General features: G+C 44.6%; 2 protein-coding genes across 3 annotated transcripts in view; one reads left to right on the forward strand and one right to left on the reverse strand.

The window, feature by feature from the left end:
- The window catches only part of EFHC2 (EF-hand domain containing 2), a 202,536-nt gene that overhangs the window by 141,379 nt on the left and 46,588 nt on the right, over nt 1-14,569 (reverse strand). The window lies entirely within an intron of this gene.
- Nucleotides 4,104-7,279, forward strand: LOC125157887 (putative deoxyribonuclease TATDN2). Its single transcript, XM_047844971.1, has one exon. The coding sequence runs from the start codon at nt 4,352-4,354 to the stop codon at nt 6,176-6,178; it is 1,827 nt and encodes a 608-aa protein (XP_047700927.1). The 5' UTR covers nt 4,104-4,351; the 3' UTR covers nt 6,179-7,279.

Raw genomic sequence — 14,569 nt, forward strand, 5'->3', positions numbered from 1 at the left:
AACACCTTTTTGCACATAAAACGTCTCAAGAAGTCTTTCCTGCCGGCTCACTCGCCACCCACATCACATCAGGTAAGGGGGCGTTCGTATTTTTTCTTAAAGCTCTCCCAAGTAATTCTGAAATGTATAAGCCAAGAGTTTTGACTCAGTGAGCAATAAATTGAGCAAAAATTTCTGAAAGTGGGAAAATCTGTCATAAGGAAAACAAGTAGAAAGCAAAAAGGATAAAAGCATAAGCAGGAGAATTTGAAAGGAGAAAAACAACTGTAATAAACAAATCCAAGACTTTCTTTAATACACAGGTAAGAGTCTAGCAAAGATAAGAAAGTATGAAGTCAGAAGTGAGTTACCGCAGGACACAGAAATGTAATAAATTACAAGACATAAATAATCTTAACATAATAAATCATGCACGCTTTGACGAAAACAAATTTTAAAACCACAATAAGTGATTTTTGTAATAACTGTGAATTATCAAACTACAACGAATAAACTAATAACCGAGTAAGCAGTGGAAAAAATTACCCAAGAACTGTCTCTACAAAAGGCTCCGACGGGGATGATTTACTATCGGGTTCTTTCAAACTTTCACGGATGAGAAAACTGCCACATTACGGGACTCGCTCCGATACCAAAAAAAGATGGAAAGCCACGAAGTGAATTCTAATGCCTGATAGACATAACATTTAAAAGTAAACTATGGAGCCCTAGTCCTCATCCCCCTCCCCCGGAGAATCCCCTGCAGAGCCTTTTAAATTCCTGATGCTTGGGACACATCCACACCAACGCACGTATGAAATCAGAACCTTCAGAGTGGACCCAAGCATCACTGATTTTTAAAGCTCCCCGGGGTGACTGGAGTGTGCAAGCCAAGGTTGAGAACCGCCTCAGACAATTTCACGATTTGAGATTTAAAATACAAGCCAACAATTCAATAGCCTGTAACCATCATATGCCCACCTGCACAAAAGGCAGCATTCTCACAGATGCAAAGACGTTGACAAATACGTAATGATCTCATGCTGCTTCCAACCATATACATTTGTATTTATTTATTTTTTTAATGTTTGTTTTTAAGAGAGACAGAGAGAGAGCGTGAGCAGGGGAGGGGCAGAGAGAGAGGGAGACACAGAATCCGAAGCAGGCTCGGATCCGAGCTGTTAGCACAGAGCCCGACACGGGGCTCGAACCCACTGTTGTGAGATCATGACCGGAGCCAAAATCAAGACACTTAACGGATTGAGCCACCCAGGCGCCCCATAATTATTGTCTTTATTGTCATTACTGTCAAAGAGACAATACTTTGAAGAAAGAAGACTGCCCTCTGATGAATCCTGCTATCTTTATCCAGCTAGAAATCAGTCAAAATGGGGGCGGGTCCGGGTGCTATTATTATTTCAATTATTACTCTTACTGCTTACAATTTATAACCGACCGAGTCACCCAGGCCCCCCCTTTACCACACACACCTTCAAATCCAAGAGTAATTCCTTAGTAAGACTGAAAAGCATCTGCTCTAAAACAACAGCCTAAATATCCAGCACTATAGTTAAGTAAACCATGCATCTAATACAAGCAGGAACAGAACAAAATTGCCCCTCCTGGCAACGTTATTGAATACCGTTTTGAGGAGTTCTGGGCAACGTAAGAAGGTATGAAATAAAAATATTCACAAGAAAGAGACAAAAAAGTATTACAGGCTGATACAATAATGGCATAAGCAAAAGCTGAGAAACTATAAAGAAAGGATTTCAGTATAACCACAACTGAATCAAAACTGTTCTTATGTACCAGCAATAACCAGCTGAAAATATAGTGGGAGGGAATAGTTATGTTCACAATAGAATAAAAAATAACCAAACACTTAAAAATAGTTGTCATGAAAACTCTGGGACCCAGATGAAACTCTAAAAACACTTGCTAGAAAATACAGGCGAACTTGACTAACAGGTGGGGCATATTCTGGGTAAGCAGACTGAAATAACATAGTTCAAGTTCACTGGTGCTTTGGAAGAATTTGAAAAAAAATAATAATTCTACGTCCACCTGATGAAAGAAACAAGTCTGCCTATTAAAGAGAATTATAAAAATTAAAGGTAATGTAGGGGACCTAACCCTCCCAGATTTTATACGTTACTATAATACAGTGCTTCAATTATCAAAATAGTGTACCACCACAGTAGTAAGAAACAGAATGATATGTGAAAAACAAAAATGGTCTGGAAATAAACTCTATTACATGTAGAAATTTAAAACGTGAAGAGGCAGTCACATATCAGTAAATGAAAAAAGTACTAACTTGGAATAGCATCAAGGTACATCCCAACCTGAAACAAATCATAACCCAAAATATATACCAGACAGGTTATCAGCTTAAATACAGCAAATCAACACTCTTTACCCATCCCCCAAATATATGTGTGCGTGTCAAAGCCTTGAAAGGGAGGATGACCGTTCTAGGCTTGGGAGAAAAAGAAAATTATGAAAGAAAAAAACCAGAACTTGACTATAAAAACACAAGTGATCACTTCAATGGACTAAAATGTAAATAAAAAACATGCTAAGCAAAAAACTCTAAGAGGAGTTTAATGTATAAAGATATGTTTTAATTAACTTTTAAAAGACCCTGTAAGAAGAAATGAAAAGACAGCTTCAAGTTTACCAGAGGGTCACTACATAAAAGAAAAATGTTTCCGCTAAGAAATCGTCAGCTAAGAGCGGATTAAAAATCACAGGCAGCGGTTTTGTTTCTCCTATTAAATGGACCTGGTGGGATTTCTCATCACAGATGGGATTTTAAACTACTACTATGCTTCTAGGACAATGGGGTGCTATGAGGAGCCATGTTTAAATTCCTATACTTCTCAGGAACTCCATTTCTGGGCATGTAGCCCAGAGAAACAAACCAAAATATGGAGAAACATATGCGCAGAGATGTTCTTTGCAGCGGGTTGGTTTTTTTTTTTTTTTAAATAGAAAAAAAACTAGCCCGAGGGAAGGTAAAAAATTAACAGAAAGGGAAGGGTCCGGTAAATTATGGCACATCTATGTGCTCTGTGGAATATTACGAAGGCACTAGTATGAAGTTTTCAAAACTTATACAGCAGGAAGGAAAATACTTCAGATACGCAGAAACGTTGAGCGGAAAAAAACCACAGAACTGAAAATGGTAACATACCATAATTACGACTATGCTTTTTTAAAGCACGTATACTTAAACACGTTTTAAAAACTATGTTTTTCCGAAAAGAATGGCGGGGGTGGGGGAGGGGAGACAAACAGCAAGCCATGGTGGTAGTTCCTGCAGAACCCTAGCTGGGCAGCAAGGCGGGAGTCAACTGGGGACGGGGGACAACTTACACAAGGCGGTGGTGGGAGACCGGCAGCTTGTTGGGGGAGGGGTGATGAGTACTTCCGGGGGCCAAGGCTAGTGGGGGGGGCCTCGTTGGGGGGGGTGAGTACTTCCGGGGGCTGAGGCTAGTGGGTGGGGGGAGCCTCGTTGGGGAGGGTACTTCCGGGGGCCGAGGCTAGTGGGTGGGGGGAACCTTGTTGGGGGGGGGTGAGTGCTTCTGGTGGCCGAGGCTACTGGATGCGGGGAGCCTCCGCATCCGCTCCGGTGCTGGGTTCGAACCTAGCCACACCTTTGGCGGCCTGGACCTCTGCGCCCCGGGCCCGGCTCACACACACGTCTGTGTGGTCCCTGGAGCCCCTTGCGGTCTTTTCGACGGTTTTGACATCTCGCGCTCCAAACCTGATAGAAGAGCTCTACGACCCCGGAAGCGCTTCTACGCCCACGCCCGGAAGTAGCGAAAAAGAAAGTGCGCAGTAATCTCGGAAGCGCGCCACGCGGCCCTGACGCCACGCCGGGGCTTTGCGAAACCTGCGGTTGTCGCCATTTGCCACGGCGCCTTGGAATCCAAAGCCATCGCGGAACTTGGTCCTCCCTGGACACGGCAAACTGTGACGGGTTGCTGAAAGAATCGGGCAAGGCCCCAAAGAGGCCAGAGCGGCACTCAGGTAGGGCCCCCCCCCCCCCGGTAAATGCAGGGGCCCCTGGGAGCCCGCTGATGTGTCCCGTCTGGCCGGCCACCTCGTAACGACGCCTCACGTTCTGGAGAGGCCAGCGCCCCGCAAGCGCCTGAGAACACAGAAAAAGGACTTACAGCGCCTTTGAGTTGGGGTTTCTTCCGGAGCGCGTCCTGCCAGGGAAATTCCTCCCCACCGTGCCGCCATCGCAGGTGTGGGTGCAGCCTTTAAAGACTGATCGCAGGGAGCGTTCGGGGCTCCTTTGGTTGGCGGAACCCCCTTAGCCCCAACCCATCGGCACGCTGTGAAACCCCTTCTGGGAGAAATGGCTTCTCTAGAGGATGCCCGCCGCCTTGGGGGTAAGATCCCTATCCAGAGCTCCTCAGACTCTGAACCTGCAGCCAGAGCTGAGGGACAACACAGGGAGGCCGCGGACTCAAACAAGGTCGAGGGAAAGAGTGCTACGTTGCACGACCCGACCTCCTCTTCCAATTACATGAAGGCTCTCCAGGGCATCCTGGGAAAATTCATACCGAAAGGACAGCCCTCCCGCGGTGCAAAACCGAGCACGAGCGAGCATCCCGAAACCGGGGGAGAAACCGCCAGGGTTGTCACCTTCTCTGCTCCTCGGGAAATGCAAGCGTTGGCCCCAGTGGTTAGAGAGAAGGAGAAGATGCTGATAGAGGTCAGCAGTTCGGGTGACAGGAAAGTGATCATCAGTCCTCCGGAGAAACCCAGCAAGCAGCCCCCAGACAACCAGATGGTGGTCGTTTTCGAAAAGGCCTCCCCAGGCCTCCAGTATCTGGACAGACGTAACTCTTATCCGGAATTCCAGCAGTACAAAGAAAGGGATACGGTGGCCGAGCGCCCCTCTCCGGCCAGTCTCTTGTCTATGGATGAGCTGGCTGCAATGGGACTCTCTCAGAGGCCAGTCTCCCTGGGTGTCGCCAGAGCCCCGCAGCCTTCATCCTTCGCCGATAACCCGGTCACGTGCCAGTCTCCGGTGTACATGGGTCCTCCTCCCGACTATGCCGGCTACCGCGGCAACATCCTCCGAGCTTCCCACTACGCCCCCATGGGCAACAGCAGCAACGTCCCCCAGGGCGTGAAGAACTGGGGAGGCTTCGGCGGTTACGCCCCCGCGTCAGAAGTGTGCTCGCCGAACTGGCCCCGAGACTGGAAGCCGTCAGGAGAAGATCCGGCCCTGAATTTCCACTTGGTTCGCTTCCCCAGAAGCTCAGCGGCGAGCCAGGAGAGGATGACCGTCCAGGCGGGGATACCATCACATTCTTGTGCGGGCTGTGCAGCTGGTTCCCCGCCAGAGAGCCACTGGAAGGGAAGCCTGGGTTTCGTCGACACCCACTGTCACTTGGACTTGCTCTTCTCCAAGATGTCTTTCCAAGGGTCCTTTAAGAAGTTCACGGAAACGTATAGCCAGTCCTTCCCGAAGGAGTTTCAGGGCTGCATCTCTGATTTCTGTGATCCTCGCACACTGAAGGATGGCATGTGGGAAGATCTTCTGAGGGAGGATCTGGTCTGGGGGGCCTTTGGCTGTCACCCCCATTTCGCACGTTACTACAACGAGACTCAGGAGAGAAACATCCTGCAGGCCTTACGACACCCCAGGGCCGTGGCGTTTGGGGAAGTGGGTCTGGATTACTCGTACAAGTGCACCACCCCTGTCCAGCAGCAGCAGAAGGTATTTGAGAGGCAGCTGCAGCTGGCCGTGTCCCTGAACAAGCCCTTGGTGATCCACTGCCGGGAGGCTGACCAAGACCTGCTGGCCATCATGAAACGATACGTGCCTCCTGACTACAAGATCCATAGGCACTGCTTCACTGGCAGTTACCTGCTCGTCGAGCCCCTCTTGAAGTACTTCCCTAACATGTCTGTGGGTTTCACAGCCGTCCTGACTTACTCTTCGGCCTGGGAGACCCGGGATGCCCTGACGCATATCCCACTGGACAGAATCGTCGTGGAAACGGATGCTCCCTATTTCCTGCCTCGGGGGGTTCCCAAAAGCCTTTGCCAGTATGCCCACCCGGGCCTGGCCCTGTACACGGTTCGAGAGATCGCCAGAATCAAAGGTCAGCCGCTCACCCAAATCTTGGCCACCTTGCGTGAGAACACCAACTACATCTACAATATTTAAGCGAGGAGGGAGTGGTCAGGCGTCTTCCAGAAAAGGGAGACCAGCGGCCTGACAGCACAGACTTGATGTGAACTCTGCCTGCGTCTCGAGGTCAAGACGTGTTCCAGAAGCCCGCTAGAACAGAACAGACAAGACCGTGGCCGACTGTTTTCTTCAAAACCTCTTCGTAAGACTTCTCCTTGTGACTGGTAGGATGGGGTGCAGAATGGCAGGATGGGTAGGGGGAACTACCCTCGATGTGGTTTACCAGGGTTTTTCCTCCCGGCCAAATTGTGCCAGGACGGACAGTAAGAAAAGAAAGCGTTCCATAGGGTACAAGTTGGCTAAATCCAACTGCCTGTTCTCTGCATCCTGGGGCTTTGGTTGCTGCATAAAGTCACCCTCCTACTGGTCTTTAAAAAACAGAACAAACAAAAAAGGAATGTGGGAGTTTCAAAGGGAGCCCGGTGATTTGTTCTGTGGGTTCCCAAAACGTAGTTGTTGTTATAGGAATTCTCTAACCCGTACGGTTTGTCGTTAAATTCATCACTCAGCGACTGCGACTTGCAGTCTCTTGTTTCTAAAGATAAGCCAACACTAGCATTTCATCTCAAAGGCCATGGATTTAGGTAAAAATTTGCCCATGAATAGGCAGAACGGGCTGGGGGCGGGGGGCCGGCGGGCTCTCCGTGGAGGCACTTCGAGCCACGACGGGAGCCAGGTCAGTTGAATCTTGGAACACCGCCGAGATGAGTTTTGCATCTGAACTGAACTCCCAAAGCTTGTGTGACTCCAAATCTCTTCACGGAACCAGTATATTAATAGCAACTGCTATTCAGATTGCTCTGACTGTTAACAAGGCCCAACTGTATACCACTCAGAAATACCGTTTTCCTGGAGGACAGAAACAGAGGAGCTTTAGCTTCCCACTTGGCAAACAGCCGTCCTCCCGGAGAAATTTGCAGGAGCTCCCATTTTAGGAAAATATTGGAGTTCTGAAACTTAGTTCTGCCAGCCAAAACACACACCTAAATCCAAGAGTCCCATTATCGGATGAGAAGGGCCATTTTACTTTATTTTTTTAATGTTTATTTTTGAGTGCGAGCAAGTTGGGGAGGGGCAGAGGGAGAGGGAGAGAGAGAGAGAGTCCCAAACAGTCCCAAGTCAGCGCAGAGCCCGACGTGGGGCTTCCAACCCCACATCCCGTGACACCGTGACCTGAGCTGGAATCAAGAGTCGGATGTTTAACAGACGGAGCCACCCAGGCACCCCAAGGAGTGCCATCCGTGTTAAAGACGGAAAATTTCTTTTATTCTCAAAAACCGACCTGATGAAAACGGGCCCAGCGTTCGCTAGACTTCTCTGGGTTCCTGTGTGTCCTTTTATCTGGATCCCAGAAAAATCCGCTGGCTCCCCCTCTGGTTCTCGGCTCAAAAGTCTCCTCCACAGGGAAGCCCTCCCTGACCACCAAATACATAATGCTCCCCTCACCTGGGAGGAAAAAACTCCCTGGCTTACTGTTTGGCTTTCATCATACTACTTGGCACAGGCTGCATCGTGTTGTTAGTCTGCCTGTGCGTTCATCGGTTCTCCTCCCCACTAGGTTTAGAAGCTTGCCATTCATCACGCCCGATGAACACACACCTTGTACATACACCCTTTGTTAGAACAGTATCTGGAACAGTGCAGGCCCTCAGCAAAGACTTAACATGGGAGTTACTGTCTCCCTGGATGGGATAAGTGACGTCACTAACACCCGGGAGTTAAGTGACAGTATTTTGTGCAGGAGGGGGGGCGGGGGACAGCGAGTAGGGAGAGCACAGAGAAATAAACCACTGTCTCTAGCGTGCTCTTTAAAAGGAGAGGCAAAAGAATTGACGGGCGGCGATATTCTGTTTCCATTCTGTTTCCACGTCCTCCGGAGTAAGAGACTGTTAAATAGAGAGGGTCGAACCCTGCCAGGACCTTGACAGTTCATGTTTCTGTAAATAACCCTGAATGTATCATAGATTTTTCTTTCCCCTCTTTGCTGCGGATCCAGTTTTTGAGAAGAAGGAAGCGGAAGTGTAAGAAAGCTGTTGAGAGCTTTACTTCTCTTTAGGAGAACAAAAGAAGTCCAGTGTCAAAGGTGCAACTTGGTTATCTTTTCAAGACCGAAAAGCCTTCCAACACGAAGCCAGTGTTTTGAGGCAAGGTTTTTTTTGTTCCATTTACTGCACACTGTAAAGAGACACGGCACAGAGTGTGTCCCTCAACCCACAGGAGCCCTGAGCTTTTTATAAAGGGTTGCAGAAAAGAAGGTTCCATGGACACACACCTTGGGGGAAATACTGAGTTATAACAAAGTTCCACACTTTTACTTTGGGGATCTCACATGTCCTTTGATATGCTGATGTGAGCCACACGTCCCCAAGACGGTGTTTCTCAAGGTTACCTCTAGATCAGTTTGATTCATTCGAGATAACAATTCAGCAAGCTCAAGTTCTTTGGGACCGCAAGCGTGGGAAACACCTCCGTCACACTCTTCGCCGTTGCGGTCCCCTTACCACATCGTGTACTTCTCTCTGCTCCTCACACCCTTTTTCGTTTCCCTTTCTAGCTACCTAAGATCCATGGAGAACAAAACACAAAATGTCATTGGTCGGTCCTAGCAAGGTGACGTTACCAAGTGGGCATTTCAAAAATGGGTGTGAATGAACAATTGCATTTGTACACGTTGCACAAAAGAGAGAGGAAATATATATGCACACAATTAATTTTCCTCTCCAAAAAAGAAGTATCTCCTTTTTACACGGAGAAAATACTTTTCTTATCTGTTCCTCTCCCTCTGCGTTTTTAGGGCAAATGCACAGACTATGCTCTGCAGTGTTTCTAACACGCGGGAGAGCGCCTTGCCATAATTCAGCTTTATTTCTTCAGGAATGGGAGTGGACAGTGTAGTTTTTTTCTGAGTGCAGTACATCCAAAGTGGCCTAAATTTAAAAAAAATCACAATCTTCCCTTACTTACTGCGTGAAATGTAGTAAAGAACACCTCATCTATTCATGCTACTGGGTAAAAATAAGACGAAACCTTGTGATCCAGATGTACAAAATTTTGGAGCACTCTGTAAATAGCTTTCTGGTGATCGATATTCCATTGAGCCTCAAAGAATGATTGGAATCCATACGTTTGCATGGCACTTCAAAACTGGTGTCTCCTCGCACATTCTAGAGGCTTCAGAGAGCCACGGAAGCAACCGGTGATCTAGAAATTCAATTTGCCGTTAGTGGTCCCTGGGCCATCGGTCAGCTCAGAGTCACAGGGCCTCTCGGGCCCATCAATGGGCTCCCTGAACCTTGGCACTTGTCTTCCTGCGTGTCAATATCTTGTTTCTGTTCAATTTTAGAAAGGCCCTCCTTCCACCTTTAAAGCTCAGAAGGAACAAACTGCCCCATTGGTCTTGGGAGACGGGGGTGGGGAGGGTCTGTTTTTTCAGTTGGTCTGTATTCGTATCTGACTTCCAAATTAGTACCCGATGATAGAACTTTTGAGACCACTATGGAGCATGAAGTGGGGTAAAATAGAGACGGTCACTTAAACGCGCGGAGTGTTCTCCGCTTTTCTCTGATATTACCATTCTTATTGGCCAATTGCTTGAGTCAGTTTTGCTCATTAACATCTACCAGGATATTCACTTCACCTCCTAATTGGCATAAGCTAGACATTTCACTCGCTCCAAATTTGTGACTGAAATACCTTATTTGGTGTATCTTCGTTCGCCATCCCGAGCAAACAAGCTAGAAGTTTGTTGATTCTGTGGTTTCTTTTAAAGAATCAGCTCTTAGAGTTTTTATTCGTATCTATTCTGTGTACTGATTTATAAAATCCTGCTTTTTAAGTTTATGAAGTTTTTGCCTTTAGCTCTCAGATGATCTGTTTTATTTTGCTTTTCTTAATGCCTTAAGTTAAATGCTCAGTTTAGTTTTAATTTGGGGGAGGGGAGGGAAAGGACAAGGTATTTGATAGCATAAATTTGCCTGTAATGGTAACTCTGCGTTATATCTGTAGGATTTTCTATTTTCGTGAAGTTTACTTTCCTACTCTAAAAATTAATACATATTACAAAAACACGAACAGTAAGAAGTACATGGTATTTCTACTACCTAGAATCTACTGTTTTGTTACGGTTTTCCCTTTAAGGTAATTGTGATCAACAGGGCTATGTAAAATTATTTTTATTTTCTTTTATTTTATTTTTTTATTTTATTTTATTTTATTTTTTTATAACCTAGCTAGAAACCTAGAAAACCTAGGTTTTTTTATAACCTAGCTAGCACGTTTTTTAAGCAAAGCTAAAGAACAAACAAGCACAGGTCCTAGAGAAAGAGGATATAAAGATCAGCTTTTTTTTTTTTTCCTTTTGACTGACTTTATTTTACTGTATTATTATTTTTAATTTTTAAAGAATTTTCAGTTGAAGTATTAACTCCAAAAGCTAATGGTCTGCTTAAAGTCGCAAAAACAGAGAAATGTATGTACAGCCCTATATTGTATTAGGATTCATTTTCATTATTGTTTGTTATTATTTTATCTTCCAATAAACATTTAAAATGGTTACATAAAGCTTCGAACTTTGTATTTTATAATTATACGGTTTTTTTCCATTGCTCATCACAAATCCCTTTATTTCATGACTTCCCAATGGTTAAACTGTTTAATTTGTTTTACAGTTGGCTAGAGTGCATCTTCCAGCAACTTCCTCAGGAAAAGTATGGGAATGGCATATTTATGAGAAATTTCATACCTGAGAACATCTTTCTGCTACTTTCACTAATGAGTAATACCTCGGCTGGGTCTGGAATTTCTGGGTCATAAACATTTTCCCCGAAAACATAGCTATTCCTTTGTTGTCTTCTGGTATATTAATCTTGCAGAAAATTCTGAGGTCAACTTCTTTGGGGATTTAACTACTTTCTCTGGTCAGGATTCTTGGTAATTTGCCTTCTCCTTGAAAGTAACAGAAAACTTGCCCCAATATATCAAATTATTGGTCCCTTTTTTATTTTCTCTGGTACATGGTAAACATTCAGTCCTCAGATCTGTGTCTTTTTATAGTCGAGAAGGTCGGGTTGGTTTTTGTTATTTCTTACGGTATGCTTAATTGATTTGGCTGCTTTTAACCTAGCTTCTCATTCTTTAGGAACAATTGTCTGTATCTGTCTGGCCTTTCATTATCGATCTCGGTGCTTTTTTTTTTTTTTTCTTTCTTTTTAGGATTTTATTTTTAAGTAATCTCTCTGTCCAACGTGGTGCTCGAACTCGAGACCCCTGTTCTTGGTCCTCTTACAGCCGACCCTCTACTCCGCATTTTGGGAGAGTTTCTCAGGTTTCCCTTTTCCATCATTCATCTCCTTTTCAACAGGCGCCACGGTTTTCTTCACTACATATAATGCATTTCTGACTTTCCTCACATTTCTTCCTTCCTCCGCGAGCTCCCGTTGCCTTTCTGCCCAGAGTCTCGGTCAGCAGTGTTTTAAACGTATTCCCCTTGCTCTATTTTCTCCCTCCAGCTTTCACTTCACAGCGTTTGCTTTAACTGCTTGCTTTGTTCTGTGACTTCTTTGCACTCCATCGAAAGCACAAAGCAAACTGTTATCAAAAGTGTGCATTTCCCTACAGAAAATATTTTTCTTCCTCTGCCTCTTAAATACCATGATCTCCATTTATGTTGCAGTCTTTCAGGAACTTCATTGGCTTTCTTTGCTCAGTCTTGAACAAAGAACAGTCTATCCAGGCTGGTGTTTACCCCAAAATACGGTGGGTAGGTTCCCTTTCCCTTCCTTCACCAGCCATTCGAATGTTTTGATTCTTCCTCCCACTGGGAGGCTAGGTGATAGAAATTCACGTACAGCATGTTAAGGGAAGTACGGAGGGAGGTGGGGCCATGGATGGTTCCCTAGGGGGGAAAAAAACCTCAAAATTTTCCATACATACAAAAGAATTCCATACAAACATTTTCCAAATTGACCTGACCTCTACTCCAGGCACAGAACTTACGCAGCCAGTCCTTCACGTATCCTGCCTGTCACAACAGAAATGCCCTAATGCGAGGCCTGCTTTTCTTTCAGGGCAGCTATTCCCGGGCCTTACTAGTGACACTCGTAAGCCATCAACAGCCGTGAAAGTAAGCCAAGTGGAAGCCCCCGCAGATTGTCCTAACCGCCCTCTCCCCCCCCTCCCCCAAACTCAATTCTCGTCACTTTTTTAGGGAGTAAAAATATGATCCCATCTGCACTACAGCTAGGAGAGATTCATCTGCGTTTTCGGCATGAAGATGGACCTTCTCCCTGCCCTCTGACACTAATAACGTTTCTCCAGATTTTAAAATTCTGCAGTCATTTTAATTGGGATTGCGAAGGTGAAGAGGTTCATCTAAATATCAGTGCTCAAGTTAGAATTTCGCTCCAAATACCCATTTTTTTCTCACTTTTTTTTTTTTGATAAATTTATGTTCCTATGGATACTGTGTCTAAATAGGCATAGCTTATTTTAAGAAAATTCAACTTATACAGATCTGAATCTCATTTGGCTTGTTGAACATAAGAGATGGTCAGTAAAGGTAAGTGGAATGAATGGATGACAAAACCCGCAAAATACAGAGAGATGACTTCCAAGTAATTTTTTATTACAAAAATATTATCATAAATCTATTTATAATCTGTGCTCCAATTTTCCACGACCAAACCTACTGTTTAAGATGAAAGAAACACCTATACAGACAGCATAAGCATTCATCAAACTTATGTTTACTTGTCTGCTGCCTCTTAGGACCTGATTTTATGATGCATAAAAGGGGGGGGGGGGGGAAGATGGAGAATGCTAGAACATTCTTCCTGTAGCTTTATCACCAATTACCCATATAACTGGTGCAAACCACTGAAACTCTTCAGTTGCTGGTTAACCTTGCAGCAAAAAAATTAGAAAATCAACACTTGCTAACCACAGGCCAGTGCAGCACTATTTAAAGGACTAAGAAAATTATGTATATATAACAGAGCTTTGGAGAGAAAATGCATGTATAAAAATACTGAATAATATATAAATCGGTGTAGGATGCAAAGCTGGAAGCTTAAGAATACTGTCAAAACCACATCTAAAATAGTCTTTTCACATCCTTATTGAATCTATTGAGCAAGGCGATGAAAAAACACTTGATATTACTAAGAGGAAAGCCTCAGACCCACTGCTTAAACTCAGAGTTCCTGGAAAAATAATTAGAACTAGAAAAAGGGATCACCTCATCCAACAGAAACCACGTTGCTAATCATGGCATTTTGTAAACTGAAGAGCAACAACAGAATACTGAAATATTTGATACAAAAGATAAAGGGAAAATCTTTGGTAAAAAAAAAATACATATATGTGAAATTTATCAAATACATCAAGTGTGTGTATATATACTGTGTGTGTGTGTGTGTGTATATATATATATATATATACATATATATATATATACACACACACACACACACATACATACCTATATATATACATATACATACATATATATATACACATACATATATATATTTCCCCGAGGAAATAATACCAGAACCAAAGCAGACACACTCCTTCATGCCATAATTTGGAGATATGTACTTTAAAAAGGCTGGATTCTACCTGAAAGACTCAGAAGAAAGATGCTTTGATAAGAGGACTTTCATGTTCTCTTCCAATCAAAATAATCCATTCTATATTTCTAATAATTACCCAATAAACCGGACTCCCCAGTACACTGGATCCTCCTGCTGGTTTCAAAGTAGGTTACTTACTTCCCACAAGGGCACTGGCAGCTGAGACCACAAAATGCATACCCAATACGGAAAGGCTCGTTGATCAAAAGCAAAGCGACACCAGACCAACCCAGTTACAAAGCACCTGCCAAATTCAAAGCTGTGTGTGAAGGGTACGACACGCAAGACAATCCCTCCAGGTACAGGGACTGTACCGTCAGGTAAGGGAGATCAGACTATACGCAAGTAACTCCAGAACGGCGTATGGTGCCTCCAAATAATTATAATGCCCTGGATAGAGAGCTAAAGATCCCATCATATTTTTTAAAATCCACTCGGCATACATTGCTGAGTGCCTGCTATGGGCCGAGTGCCACGCTAGACTCTTGAGATTCAAAGATAAGTGAAAATAGCCAACACTGATCACATAGTTAAAATGGATCAGACAACACGTAAAGGGCTTTTACACCCTACCTCATTCACATCTCCCAACACATCTATAAAGTAGGTGTTATGGTGATTGCTGTTGTATAAAAATCAAGGTTGGGGCGCCTGGGTGGCGCAGTCGGTTAAGCTTCCGACTTCAGCCAGGTCACGATCTCGCGGTCCCTGAGTTCGAGCCCCGCGTCAGGCTCTG

Source organism: Prionailurus viverrinus, chromosome X (genome assembly GCF_022837055.1).
Source record: "Prionailurus viverrinus isolate Anna chromosome X, UM_Priviv_1.0, whole genome shotgun sequence".
In the NCBI taxonomy this organism is placed as follows: Eukaryota; Metazoa; Chordata; class Mammalia; order Carnivora; family Felidae; genus Prionailurus; species Prionailurus viverrinus.